The sequence below is a fragment of the Amblyraja radiata genome, chromosome 11 (genome assembly GCF_010909765.2).
Source record: "Amblyraja radiata isolate CabotCenter1 chromosome 11, sAmbRad1.1.pri, whole genome shotgun sequence".
NCBI lineage: Eukaryota > Metazoa > Chordata > Chondrichthyes > Rajiformes > Rajidae > Amblyraja > Amblyraja radiata.
In genome coordinates this window covers 38,928,758-38,943,725 of record NC_045966.1, presented here as the reverse complement: position 1 = coordinate 38,943,725, position 14,968 = coordinate 38,928,758, and the positions used below count along the sequence as shown (strand labels likewise).

Below are 14,968 nucleotides of genomic sequence, written 5' to 3'. Positions count from 1 at the left end.
GCTGCACCACTGTGCTCACACTCTGTGCAGGTCTGACGTATTTAACTGATTGCCTGCCTTGTACTGATGAGACAAGGTCCTGCAGTTTCTGAACACAGTATCTGGTGGATCAGGCTTGGACTGTAATTAGATTGCGATCTTCTGTACTGCCACTCGCAACTCTGTGCAACCCGCACACTGACTGGTTGCATCACGGCCTGGTTCGGCCACTCCAACACCCAGGAACGAAGGAGACCACAATGTTTTGGACGCTGCCCGGTCCATCAAAGCCACTGGCCTCCCCCACAACAAAGGGATTTACAAGAGTCGCTGCCTCAAAAAGGCAGCCAGCATTATCAGAGACCCACACCATCCTGGCCACGCACTCATCTTGCTGCTACCATCAGGAAGAAGGTACAGAAGGGTGAAAACCATCACCTCTAGGTTCCAGAGCAGCTTCCTCCCAACAACCATCATGCTCTTGATCACTGCACAAAACTAACCTCAGCAACTGTGATCTTCCGTGAACTGTGTCTTTGATTGCACTACGGACTTCGGCTTTGCACTATTATGGTTGCCTGGTATTATGGTTTTGACTTTATGGTGATATTATCTGTATGTCATTATGTTTATAGACCTGTTAAACTGTAGCAAGTAAGAATTTCATAGTTCTGTTGCCGGTAGATAGATATGACAATAAAACTCTCTTGTCTCTGGACTAAAGGCAGGTTTGATGCAGCAAGAAATGTTTTGCTGGACTGAGCTACAGACAGTGGAAGAATCATTTGTTTTGTACAGCATCCCTATGTTGATTTGATATAAATTGAGACTGGAAACAAAATCACACCTAAAACCCTGTTTGTGCATTCAGTGGTGAGCATTCGCTACAGAAAGACATTTTTTGGTTCTAATTCCCCTCCCTCGACTACGCAGGTCAGGGCTGTTCCCCTGAGGGAGGGCTGCAGGCTCAGAGGTTCTTGCCATCTCATCTTAGGCCAGCACCACAGTGGTGCACTGGTCGGCATGGACTCACTGGGGCAAAGGGCTTGTTTCCGCCCTGTATCTCTAACGTCTAAATAACACAAGGAAACATCAATAATACAAAGCAGCAAGGGTATTCCCCAGGGCTAATACTCATTCCTCAACCACATCTCTCAGAGTTTCACTACTGGAGGCACAGGAGACTTCAGATGCCCCGTACACCAGCACTATCCTAAACACTAGGGACAATTTACAATTTTTGAATAGAAGCTAATTAACCTACAAACCTGCACGTCTTTGGAATGTGGGAGCACTCGGAGAAAACCCATGCGGTCACGGGGAGAACGTACAGACAGCACCGTTAGTCAGGATCAAACCCGGGTCTAAGGTAGTAGCCCTACTGCTGCACCACCACACGTAATAATAATAAACCAAAAACTATCGTGGGATCCCTTACCATGGTAAAGATGCCACATGAATTCAGATTATCGGTTTGACTTTGTAATTTTGATGCAGGCATTTCCTCCTCCAGCTCAAAGTCTGCTAATGCTTTAATGCTCTCAATTAGTAACTGTTTACAAATCTCATAAGCCTTCGAGCTACTTATCTGTAACTTTATCCACTGCATATTCTGCTTCCTCCCTGTGGGTTGAAAACTTGGTCATTATAGCTCACTGTCTCTCGCTCCCTTCCTGGAGCCTGGAAATGCAATGTTAATAGCATCCATCCATTAATGCTGCCCAGGATAACCAACCATGATGAAATGTTTTAAATGGGCAGTGTGTTCTCGACGTCGCTCTGCAGGGGCCTGAATGTATCCCCTTGAAAACAACTGGCTTCACCGTTGTTTGTATAGAGCCACTTTTACAGAGGTTGCCCTTCCACACACCAACCCTACCACACTATCCCCACAATGACCCTTCCACACTATCCCCACACACCAACCCTTCCCCTCCACACTATCCCCACACACCAACCCTTCCCCTCCACACTATCCCCACACACCAACCCTTCCCCTTCCACACTATCCCCACACAATGACCCCTCCACACTATCCCCACACAATGACCCTACCACACTATCCCCACACACCAACCCTTCCCCTACCACACTATCCCCACACAATGACCCCTCCACACTATCCCCACACAATGACCCTACCACACTATCCCCACACAATGACCCTACCACACTATCCCCACACAATGACCCTACCACACTATCCCCACACAATGACCCTTCCACACTATCCCCACAATGACCCCTCCACACTATCCCCACACAATGACCCTACCACACTATCCCCACACACCAACCCTTCCCCTCCACACTATCCCACACACCAACCTTACCACACTATCCCCACAATGACCCTTCCACACTATCCCCACACACCAACCCTTCCCCTCCACACTATCCCCACACACCAACCCTTCCCCTCCACACTATCCCCACACGACGACTCTTCCCCTCCACACTAATCCCACACAATGGTCCTTACACACTAACCCCGCACACCGACCCTACCACACTATCCCCACAATGACCCTTCCACACTAACCCCACACAATGACCCTTCCACACTAACCCCGCACACCGACCCTACCGCACACCGTCCCTTCCAGTCCATTTCCATCATCCTGTTTTCTCCTTATCTTCACCTCTAGTTCAGTTTAGAGATACAACACAGAAACAGGTCTCTCTGCCCACCGAGAGCATGCTGACCACAGATCACCCGCTCACACTAGTTCTATGTCATCCCATTCCATAAAACTAGGGGGAAATTGACAGAGGGTCAATTAACCTACAGATCCGCACCGCTTCGGGGTGTGGGAGGAAACCGGAGCACCCAGAGGAAACCCACGCAGTCACACAGTGAGAAGGTGCAAATTTTGAATAGATCGTACCCGAGGCCAGAATGGAACCTGGGTCTCAGGCGCTGTGAGGCAGCGGAGCCACTGTGCCACCTTGTGCTCAGGGGATCTGCAGTCCAGCAAGGAGTTCAAGAACTGGGGGCGCTAGAATTTGAGTAGAACCCAAAGTACTGGAATAACTCAGCAGGTCAGGCAGCAGCTCTGGAAGATAGGTCTGAATCCTTCTTCAGACAGATTGTAGTGGGGGAGAAAAAGCTGGAAAAGAGCTGGCATGGGACAAAGCATGGTGAGGGGTAGGTGGATACAGGTGACGGCATTTTGATTGGCAGATTGGTGAACAAAAGGACAAAAAATGGTTCAGCCACATTGCAGTACTGTGTGCAGTTCTGGTCGTCCCATTACAGGCTGGATGTTGAGAGTGCAGTGAAGGTTAATAGAAATGATGTCTGGATTAGGAGGTATTAGCTAGGAGGGAGAGATGGGACAAACGGACCGTTTTCCGTGGAACACCGGAGATTGCGGGGAGTCCTGATAGAAGTATATACAATGATGACAATCAGATCCTTTTTCCCCTAGGCTGGAAAAATAAAATATCAGAAGACATAGTTTTAAGGTGAGAGGGGCAAAGTTTACAGGAGATATGCGGGGTTTTTTACACAAAGGGTGGTGAGTACCTGGAGTGCACTGCCAGGGGTAGCGGAGGCAGATACGATAGTGGTGTTTAAGAGGCTTTAGGATAGACACATGGGAATGGAGAGATATTGACTATATGCAGGCACATAAGATTAGGTTTTGGCTTCATGTGTGGACAGATATTGTGGGCCAAAGGGCCTGTTCCTGTGCTGTACTATTCTATGCTCTACACTGTATTCACTTCCTCTACATGGCTGTTGGGTGCACAAAGGACTGTATCTGCATAAAAACACAACAATTGCTCGGCTTTGAAGTGCACTGAGACACAAAGCTCTTAATTAACTCACATCTAATTGAGGATGCTTACCTAAAATGTGCAAAGGAGGGATTGTAGACTGGGGAAAATCAAAGAGCTAAGAAAGCCTTTGCTAACTCCCTCCTGCAACAATGCGTACATTAATCATCCACCGTTGGGTTACACGGGTTACAGCTGACTTTCTGACGGTGTAGCAGAAATCTAACAGCAAACTACCTGAGGGAATAGGTTGTCAACGTGATGAAGAAAAATCCATCAGATCTTGGATACTAATCTGTTAAAAACACACATCATTTCTCAACATTAACGTCACCACAACCCTGGAGACACAAGAGACTGCAGGTGCTGGAATCCTAAGCAAAATACAAAGTGCTGGAGTAAGTCAGTGGGTCAGGCAGCATCTCTGAACTCAGCAGGTCAGGCAGCATCTCTGTGGAAAGCAGGAATTTGGGTTAATCTGCTCCTTGCAGGCTTTGGATGAGGGGAGAAATATTTGGGCAAAACACTGCAAATATTAGCTATAGAGTCATACAGTGTGGAAACAGGCCCTTCGGCCAAACTTGCCCATGTTGACCAACATGTCCCATCTACACTTGTTCCACTTGCCTGCGTTTGGCCCAGAACCCTGTAAACCTATCCTATCCATGTGCCAGTCTAAGTGTTTCTTAAACGTTTCTTAGTACCAGCCTCAACTACCTCCTCCGGCAGCTCGTTCCATATATCCACCACTCTTTGTATAAAAAAAGTTGCCCTTCAGATTCCTATTAAATCTTTCCCGACCCGAAAAGTCAGCTATCCTTTTTCTCCAGAGATGCTGCCTGACCCACTGAGTTACTCCAATAATTTGTGTCTATCCTTGGTATAAACCAGCATCTGCAGTTCTTTGTTTCTATGTTTCAGCATCTGTGGAGGGAATGGACAGACGATGTTTCAGGTCGGGACTTTCCTTCGGACTGATGGAAAGGGGGGGGGCGAAAGCTGGAAAAGAGAGGTGGGGCATGACAAAGCCTGGCAAGTGATGGGTGGATACAGGTGAGGGGGGTGATTGGTAGATGGGTGGAGTAAGTGACAGGCTGGAGGTGAAAAGGAAACAAAAAGGGGTCAGAGATGGAAGTACGAGGGGGAGTGAAATGTAAAGCATGAGGGAGGGATGGTGGGAGAAATGTAAAATGAAACGAGGGACCCCCCCCCCCCCTCCTCTCTTTCTCCTATCCCCCACCAGGGTGGGCACATATTTCCCCCACTGTCTCCCAAATACCCAGTCACCTTGCTCCTTTCCCCACCTCTATATGTTCAAGGTGGGCTGAAGGACCCGTTTCCTGTACAGCTCTATCACGCTGCCTAACATAGAAACATAGACAATAGGTGCAGGAGTAGGCCATTCAGCCCTTCGAGCCTGCACCGCCATTCAATATGATCATGGCTGATCATCCAACTCAGTATCCTGTACCTGCCTTCTCTCCATACCCCCTGATCCCTTTAGCCACAAGGGCCACATCTAACTCCCTCTTAAATATAGCCAATGAACTGGCCTCAACTACCTTCTGTGGCAGAGAATTCCAGAGATTCACCACTCTCACTGTGTGAAAAATGTTTTCCTCATCTCGGTCCTAAAAGATTTCCCCCTTATCCTTAAACTGTGACCCCTTGTTCTGGACTTCCCCAACATCGGGAACAATCTTCCTGCATCTAGCCTGTCCAACCCCTTAAGAATTTTGTAAGTTTCTATAAGATCCCCCCTCAATCTTCTAAATTCTAGCGAGTACAAACCGAGTCTATCCAGTCTTTCTTCATATGAAAGTCCTGACATCCCAGGAATCAGTCTGGTGAACCTTCTATGTACTCCCTCTATGGCAAGAATGTCCTTCCTCAGATTAGGAGACCAAAACTGTACGCAATACTCCAGGTGTGGTCTCACCAAGACCCTGTACAACTGCAGTAGAACCTCCCTGCTCCTATACTCAAATCCTTTTGCTATGAATGCTATTGAGTATTGAGTAATGAGGAAGGGTTAGTTAGCAGTCTTGTTGTACGTGCCCCCTTGGGCAAGAGTGACCATAATATGGTTGAGTTCTTCATTAGGATGGAGAGTGACATTGTTAATTCAGAAACAATGGTTCTGAACTTAAAGAAAGGTAACTTTGAGGGTATGAGACGTGAATTGGCCAAGATTGACTGGCAATTAATTCTAAAAGGGTTGACGGTGGATATGCAATGGAAGACATTTAAAGACTGCATGGATGAACTACAAAAATTGTTCATCCCAGTTTGGCAAAAGAATAAATCGGGGAAGGTAGTGCATCCGTGGATAACAAGGGAAATCAGGGATAGTATCAAAGCGAAGGATGATGCATACAAATTAGCCAGAAAAAGCAGCATACCGGAGGACTGGGAGAAATTCAGAGACCAGCAGAGGAGGACAAAGGGCTTAATTAGGAAAGGAAAAATAGATTATGAAAGAAAACTGGCAGGGAACATAAAAACTGACTGCAAAGGTTTTTATAGATATGTGAAAAGAAAGAGATTAGTTAAAACAAATGTAGGTCCCTTGCAGTCAGAAACGGGTGAGTTGATCATGGGGAACAAGGATATGGCGGACCAATTGAATAACTACTTTGGTTCCGTCTTCACTAAGGAAGACATAAATAATCTGCCGGAAATAGCAGGGGACCGCGGGTCAAAGGAGTTGGAGGAATTGAGTGAAATCCAGGTTAGCCGGGAAGTGGTGTTGGGTAAATTAAATGGATTAAAGGCCGATAAATCCCCAGGGCCAGATAGGCTGCATCCCAGAGTACTTAAGGAAGTAGCTCCAGAAATAGTGGATGCATTAGTAATAATCTTTCAAAACTCTTTAGATTCTGGAGTAGTTCCTGAGGATTGGCGGGTAGCAAACGTAACCCCACTTTTTAAGAAGGGAGGGAGAGAGAAAACGGGGAATTACAGACCAGTTAGTCTAACATCGGTAGTGGGGAAACTGCTAGAGTCAGTTATTAAAGATGGGATAGCAGCACATTTGGAAAGTGGTGAAATCATTGGACAAAGTCAGCATGGATTTACAAAAGGTAAATCATGTCTGACGAATCTTATAGAATTTTTCGAGGATGTAACTAGTAGCGTGGATAGGGGAGAACCAGTGGATGTGGTGTATCTGGACTTCCAGAAGGCTTTCGACAAGGTCCCACATAAGAGATTAGTTTACAAACTTAAAGCACACGGCATTGGGGGTTCAGTATTGATGTGGATAGAGAACTGGCTGGCAAACAGGAAGCAAAGAGTAGGAGTAAACGGGTCCTTTTCACAATGGCAGGCAGTGACTAGTGGGGTACCGCAAGGCTCAGTGCTGGGACCCCAGCTATTTACAATATATATTAATGATCTGGATGAGGGAATTGAAGGCAATATCTGCAAGTTTGCGGATGACACTAAGCTGGGGGGCAGTGTTAGCTGTGAGGAGGATGCTAGGAGACTGCAAGGTGACTTGGATAGGCTGGGTGAGTGGGCAAATGTTTGGCAGATGCAGTATAATGTGGATAAATGTGAGGTTATCCATTTTGGTGGCAAAAACAGGAAAGCAGACTATTATCTAAATGGTGGCCGACTAGGAAAAGGGGAGATGCAGCGAGACCTGGGTGTCATGGTACACCAGTCATTGAAAGTGGGCATGCAGGTGCAGCAGGCAGTGAAGAAAGCGAATGGTATGTTAGCTTTCATAGCAAAAGGATTTGAGTATAGGAGCAGGGAGGTTCTACTGCAGTTGTACAGGGTCTTGGTGAGACCACACCTGGAGTATTGCGTACAGTTTTGGTCTCCAAATCTGAGGAAGGACATTATTGCCATAGAGGGAGTGCAGAGAAGGTTCACCAGACTGATTCCTGGGATGTCAGGACTGTCTTATGAAGAAAGACTGGATAGACTTGGTTTATACTCTCCAGAATTTAGAAGATTGAGAGGGGATCTTATAGAAACTTACAAAATTCTTAAGGGGTTGGACAGGCTAGATGCAGGAAGATTGCTCCCGATGTTGGGGAAGTCCAGGACAAGGGGTCACAGCTTAAGGATAAGGGGGAAATCCTTTAAAACCGAGATGAGAAGAACTTTTTTCACACAGAGAGTGGTGAATCTCTGGAACTCTCTGCCACAGAGGGTAGTCGAGGCCAGTTCATTGGCTATATTTAAGAGGGAGTTAGATGTGGCCCTTGTGGCTAAGGGGATCAGAGGGTATGGCGAGAAGGCAGGTACGGGATACTGAGTTGGATGATCAGCCATGATCATATTGAATGGCGGTGCAGGCTCGAAGGGCCGAATGGCCTACTCCTGCACCTAATTTCTATGTTTCTATGTAACATACCATTCGCCTTCTTCACTGCCTGCTGCACCTGCATGCCTAATTTCAATGACTGGTGTACCATGACACCCAGGTCTCGTTGCATCTCCCCCTTTCCTAATCGGCCACCATTCAGATAATAGTCTACTTTCCTGTTTTTGCCACCAAAGTGGATAACCTCACATTTATCCACATTATACTGCATCTGCCATGCATTTGCCCACTCACCCAGCCTATCCAAGTCACCTTGCAGCCTCCTAGCATCCTCCACACAGCTAACACTGCCCCCCTGCTTTAACAGCGCCAGAGACCCGGTTTCGATCCTGACCTCAGGTGCTGTCTGTACGGAGTTTGTACGTTCTCCCTGTGACCGCGTGGGTTTTCTCTGGGTGCTCCGGTTTCCTCCCACACTCCAAAGACGTACAAGTTTGTACGTTAATTGGCTTTGGTACAAAATTGTAAATTGTCCCGAGTGTGCAGGATAGTGGAAATGTACCAGGTGATCGCTGGTCGACATGAACTCAGTGGGCCAAAGGGCCTGTTTACATGTTGTGTCTCTCTCTTCCCAAATTCTTCCCCTTCCACCTCCCCCCCCCCCCAAGTTCCCTTTCCCCTTTCATCCCGCCCTCTTTCCCTTCCCACCCATATCCCTCCCACTGCCTTTAGATTTCACTCCTTGCTTCTCCTTAGCTGGTACATGGATAGGATACAATTAGAGGGATATGGGCCAAATGCAACATGTGGCATGTGTAGATGGGACATGTTGGTCGGTGTGGGCAAGTTGTGGCCAAAGGGCCTGTTTCCACACTATGATTCTATGACCCAGGTGCAGACACTTTCCCCACCCTGGGGAATTGGCGTCTTTCTCTTTAAAGGGGAGGCGGACGGTTTGAAAAGGGAAACTTACCGCATCTTTTTCCGGGTTGCAGACTTTAACCCAGAGGATGTGATCGAGTAGCCAGTCGATGGGTTTGTCCTTGTAGAACATCAGGATAAACTCTACAATCAGACTTAGGTCCAGTGACTTGAACATCTTTCCTAAACAATGCGATTGAAAATACTGTTAATACCTGTTATTAACATTGAGAACACACGTGGTATCACGTATGCACGTAGAGGTTTATTTTGAGAACAAGCATTTTGTAATTATTTAGTTTAGAGAATCAGCACGGAACTATTAGTATCTGCAGGAGGTTGATGGGAAGAAATTGTTTTTGTGTTTAGTTTTAGAGAGACAGCATAGGAACAAGGCCCTTCGATCCACCGAGTCCACGCCGACCAGCAATCACCCCGTACACTAGCCCCATCCTACACAATAGGTACAATTTTGCAAAAGCCAAATAACCTACAAACCCACCCGTCTTTGGAGTGTGGGAGGAAACTGGAGCACGTGGGGAAAAAACACGCAGTCACAGGAAGAACGTACAAACTCCGTACAGACAGCACCTGTAGTCAGGATCAAACCCGGGTCTCCGGTGCTGCAAGGCAGCAACTCCACCGCTCTGTGTATGAAAAATATGCCCCTCCCCACTCAAAACACCATCAGCAGCCATGTTCGCCCAAGGCCACGTTTGACACCAGCTTTAATCATCAGTCACTGCTTCACACCAGCTGTATCAGTGGGAGGATTGGAGAACAAGGGGGAGGAGTCATACAGTACAGAATATAGACACAAACTGCTGGAGTAACTCAGCGGGACAGGCAACATCTCTGGAGAGAAGGAATGGGTGACGTTTCGGGTCGTGTCCCTTCTTCAGACTGAGAATCAGGGGAGAGGGAAACTAGAGATATGGAAGGGTAAAAAGAGCATGTAAGGTGTGAAAAGAACAGATCAAAGCAGATGATGATCAAGGGAATGTACAACGGTTCATTGTTGGCTGAGGGGAAGGTGACAATGAGGCATACAAACAGGAAAATTAATCAGGACAGTGAAACGGTCAAAGAACTAGGATGGGGGAGTGACGGAAAGACAGGGAATGCAAGGGTTACTTGAAGTTAGTGAAATCAATATTCATACCGCTGCATTGTAAGCTGCCCAAGCGAAATATGAGGTGCTGATCCAGTGGCCTCACTCTGACAGTGGAGGAAGCCCAGGACAGAAAGGTCAGTATGGGAATGGGAGGGGGAGTTAAAGTGTTTAGCAACCGGGAGATCGTGTAGGTCCAGGCATACAGTGCAGCCTGTTTTCATGCTGCATGACTCCATGGACAGGAAGAGTTTAGAGGGATATGGGGCAAATGCAGGAAAAATGGGACTAGCCCAGAATGCTAACGTGATCAGTGCGGACAAGGTGGGCTGAAGGACCTCTATGACAGCCCTGATGATAAAAACAACCGTTTGCAGTTGCCTTTGATTTCATCAGATGGTGTTCTCTATTGGAGCCTGCACAGATGTGACACCAGTAACACTCACTCCAGTTCCACTCTCCAGCCCTGCATCTGTGCCAGAGATCCCCGCATCCCCACCCCCAGCTCGAACACAAGGGAAACAAGGCCACATGTGTGAGGACTACTGCAGACAAGGAACCCACTGCCAGGCTTGTTCCCATTTGAATGCAGCTCAGCAAAGAGTCGCTGCCGGGGCGGTGAATAAAAAATGTGCTGCGTCCAACTCAGCAGAAACAAATTGCTGGTCGCGTCAATAGATGCATGCTGGAGCAGGCTGGAAATGCCAGGCCGCTCACAATGGTGCAATTGTGTTAAGGAAGTGCCCGTCCAAATTAACATCGAGCGTTATATATCTGCATCGATCCCATGCTTTCCAGTGGCATTTCCTGATGACTCTGTGGGTATTGGGCTGGAGGAGACGGGGATTAAAATAAAGTATATTCAACATTGCTGCTGTGCTCAACGCAGCCATAGTGTAAAAACAAGGAACCGCAGATGCTGGTTTACAAGAAAAAAAGATACAAAGTGCTGGAGTAACTCAGTGGTTCAGCCAGCATCTCTGGGGAGCATGGATAGGTGACGTTTTGGGTTGGAGGTGCAGCAGGAATCACAGAGGGGGAGCAGTGAGAGAGGGTCTCATAGAACTCCCATCAGAGTGGGAATTCAATGCAGTTATACTGTTTTAATGCTGATCACCATATTAAACACAGCTTTGATTTTTCTAAAGATAAACACAAAATGCTGGAGTAATTCAGCAGGTCAGGCAGCATCTGTGGAGAAAAGGTGACGTTTCGGATCAGAAGCCTTCTTCAGACTTGCCCCATAGAACCATACAGCACGGAAACAGGCCATTTGGCCCAACTCGCCTTTGCCAACCAAGATTCCAAATCTAAGCTATTCCTACTTGCCCGCAATTGGCCCATAGCCCTCTAAACCTTTCCTGTCCATGTACCAGTCCAAATGTCTTTTAAATGCTGGTACATGTCCTGCCCCAACTACTTCCTCTGTCAGCTTGTTCAATTCACCCACAGCCATCTGTGTGAAAGTATCACCCCACAGATTCCTATTAAATCTTTCCACATTTAATTTCTTTTTAAAATGTAATTACAAAAATAAAAATTTATATTTGGAAGTAAAAAAAATCTGCCAAGCACCAACTAGTCAGGTCCCAGCTTCCCCACGTTTACAGTCAATTTGCACGGTTCCATGGATGGCCCCTGAGAGGAATGTGTGACTGAATTTACCGCCCACACTTCCATGGTTCAGGGTTGCATGAACGATAGCTGTGATAGATCGCAAGCTAGTCCTCCAATCCTCCCACTGATACAGCTGGTGTGAAGCAGTGATTGATGATTAGAGCTGGTGTTAAACACGGCCCTGAGCACGGCTGATATTGGTGCCGCTGATGGAGTTTTGAGTGGGGAGGGTGAGAACGCAGAACAGTACACAAGATAGACACAAAATGTTGGAGTAACTCAGCGGGTTAGGCAGCATCTCTGGAGAAAAGAAACAGGTGATGTTTTGGGTCGGAAACCTTCTTCAGACTGAAAAGGATGATAAAGAGTTTGCAGGGTTTCTTCAGTTTGAAGAACGGTTCCGACCTAAAACGTCACCTATTATTTTTCTGCAGAGATGGTGCCTGACCCGCTGAGTTACTCCAGCACTTTGTGTCTATCTTCAGGATAAACCAGCATCTGCAGTTCCTTCCTACACATGGACCAATACAACATAGGAACAGGCCCTCTGGCCCACAACATTTGTGCGGAACATGATGCCAAGTTACACTGAACTCCTCTGCCCGCATGTGTTCAATATCTAAAGATGAACACGAAGTGTTGGAGTAACTCATCGGGTCAGGCAGTATCACTGGAGAATGTGGACAGGTGGCGTTTCAGGACGGGTCAGAAGGGTTGGGACCCTTCTTCATTTTCTCTAGAGATGAGGCCTGACCCGCTGAGTTATTCCAGCATTTTGTGTCACCCTTTGGTATAAACCAGCATCTGCAGCATCTATTGTTTCCCAGCCCCACAGCCTGGTTTTACCTTCTCCCCAAAATCCACAAGCACAACTGCCCTGGCAGACTCATTGTTTCTGCCTGCTCCTGTCCCACGGAAATGATTTCCACGTACCTTGACTCCATCTTACCCCCCCCCCCCCCCGGTCCAATCTCTCCCGAACTATGTCCAAGATACCTCACATGCCCTTCGTCTCTTTAATGACTTCCGCTTTCCGAGCCCCCACTCCCTCATCTTTACTATGGACTTCAGTCGCTCTACACCAGGGGTGGGGAACCTGCGGCCTTCTAGGCCATTAAGTGTGGCCTTTTGAATGAATCCAAATTTTGTAGAACAAATCTTTATTATCATTAACATGTTTTTGTTCATCTGTTATTATTTTTTATTTTAATCTTAAAATGAACGTATTTAAAATTCCAAAGAGTAAAAGAAGATTCAACAAAATAATCCTCCCCGTCTGACGGCCACCATTAAAGCATTAGTAAGTCATGAGGGCTATTTTAACAAAATAATGTACATTTTGAAGTATATCTAATTGTAGTTTCTTGGATTACAGCTAACTTGATGCGGCATTTCACCATGAAAAGGTTCCCCTGCTCTACACCATCCCCCACCAGGAAGGCCTTAAAGCCCTCCGTTTCTTCCTTGACCGCAGAACCATCCAATTTACCTCCACCAACACTCTACTCCGCCAAGTCCTGGTCCTGTCCCTCAACTATTTCTTGTTTAAGCTTATGATTTTTATCATTTATCACCCGATTAGATGGTTTTCTGATGCCCCAGGTTTTTGCAGCACAACGTGAGTAGCAGTGTCCATTTGGTCACGTGTGTGAATTAAAAGCAGAGTAACCGTTTTTGTATTTATTGTTTCATTTTTTACTGTTTATATTTTGTGTTTAAGCTTTCCATTGAAATACTTAATAATGAATAGAACTTAAAATCATGAAATAAATGAGAATCAAGTTTGCTAACCTATCTTAGCGACGTCTCAATCTATTGTCCCTCCCGTTTTTTGACATCGTCAATGCTACAACGGTTTTTATTTGCACGTTGCGATTTAAAAAAAATTCAAACAACACTATTGTAATGAGCCTGACGTGAACTATGGGCCTCGTGGTGGGTTGCGTGCCGACATTTTGTAAGGGAGCTTAGAAATCAGTACATGAGACAGTGTCGCAGTGGCCATGTTTTGAGCACGTTGGGCTCTGAATTACACTGTGTTCGCTTTGTTTTTGCATGGAATCACTGGTTAGTAAAAATCTTTTTGCACTTTTTCATTCTTTTCTCATAAATGTTGTTTTTTGTTTGCTATAGAAATGTTTAAATTCCGTTAAACTTTCATTGCTTGTTGCTATGTTGGTGTAAAGTGAGTGCACTGTAGCAAAGGGAATCGAACCTGATCTGGTCCCAGATAACGGCATGTCTCATTGAAAGTACGCTTTTGTCTACACAGATGCCTTTCGTTCGGGAAAATTTCGAGTAAATTAACATCAAATTCGATGAAAGGTTAATATATTCTTTCTCATTTATGAATATTTAAAAAAAATATTAATTTATAAATATTTTTTTCTTGTTTTTTTTCCAAATTTCAAAAGTATTAAATTTTAGTCACAAATTAGCTCAAAAGAATCATAGGTAGGCTCATTTTTAATGCTGTGGTATTTTGTTATAATTTATTAACTCTCAAATTTGGCCACCAATATCACAGGTTGGTACCCTTATTTACAGAAACACCCATATTCCTCTTTTTTTTTTAAATGCTAATCTTATTTGTTTCAGGGATTAGTGTCAAACATATTATACATTTTCATTACTTTTCAAAGGAGCAAACAGCTGGTATAAATTCCTAAGACACGGCTCCAGCTGCTCATCTAATAGTATTACGATTCCTTGTTTAACATCAGGAACATTTTGCATTACTAAGAGCCTGAAAGATCATCGAGTGCCAGCCTGTTTAAAACATAGCTGTGCAAATTTCACTGCAAAGCATGTCCTTATCGAACAATGCAGCACAGGAACAGGCCCTTCAGTCCACAATGTCTGTGCCGAACAAGATGCCAAGACCAACTCTTATCTGCCTGCACATAAAACACATCCTCCATTCCTTTCATAGCCATGTGCTTATCCAAAATTCTCTTACACGCCACTATCGTATCTGTCTTCACCACCACCTCCGGCAGCGTGTTCCAGGCAATCTGGATTCCTCCACCCTGGGAGATAGGGGAGAGTGCCAGAACAAGGTTCACAAACTTAATATTAAGACCAGGACGATCAAATTAGGAAGTGTCTTTTCACTATGGAAATTCGGAACTCAATAAAACTTTCAAGAGTAATCAGTAAAGTTTTGAGTGAAGATATTAGTACGGTTGATAGTGTTGAGATCTACTTAATCTTATTATATGCTAGGTTAAGCCCAAGACGTTGTTAATGACCCTGTTCTTAAATACACAACTTCTGTC

At 45.7% G+C, this 14,968-nt stretch overlaps 1 protein-coding gene across 1 annotated transcript in view; it reads right to left on the bottom strand.

The window, feature by feature from the left end:
• Window positions 1–14,968, bottom strand: part of mgat4b (alpha-1,3-mannosyl-glycoprotein 4-beta-N-acetylglucosaminyltransferase B) — a 136,224-nt gene that overhangs the window by 17,879 nt on the left and 103,377 nt on the right. Inside the window, exon 9 of the mRNA XM_033029719.1 lies at window positions 9,015–9,145. Within this exon, the coding sequence (XP_032885610.1) occupies window positions 9,015–9,145 (131 nt within the window). The remainder of the gene's footprint in view (window positions 1–9,014; window positions 9,146–14,968) is intronic.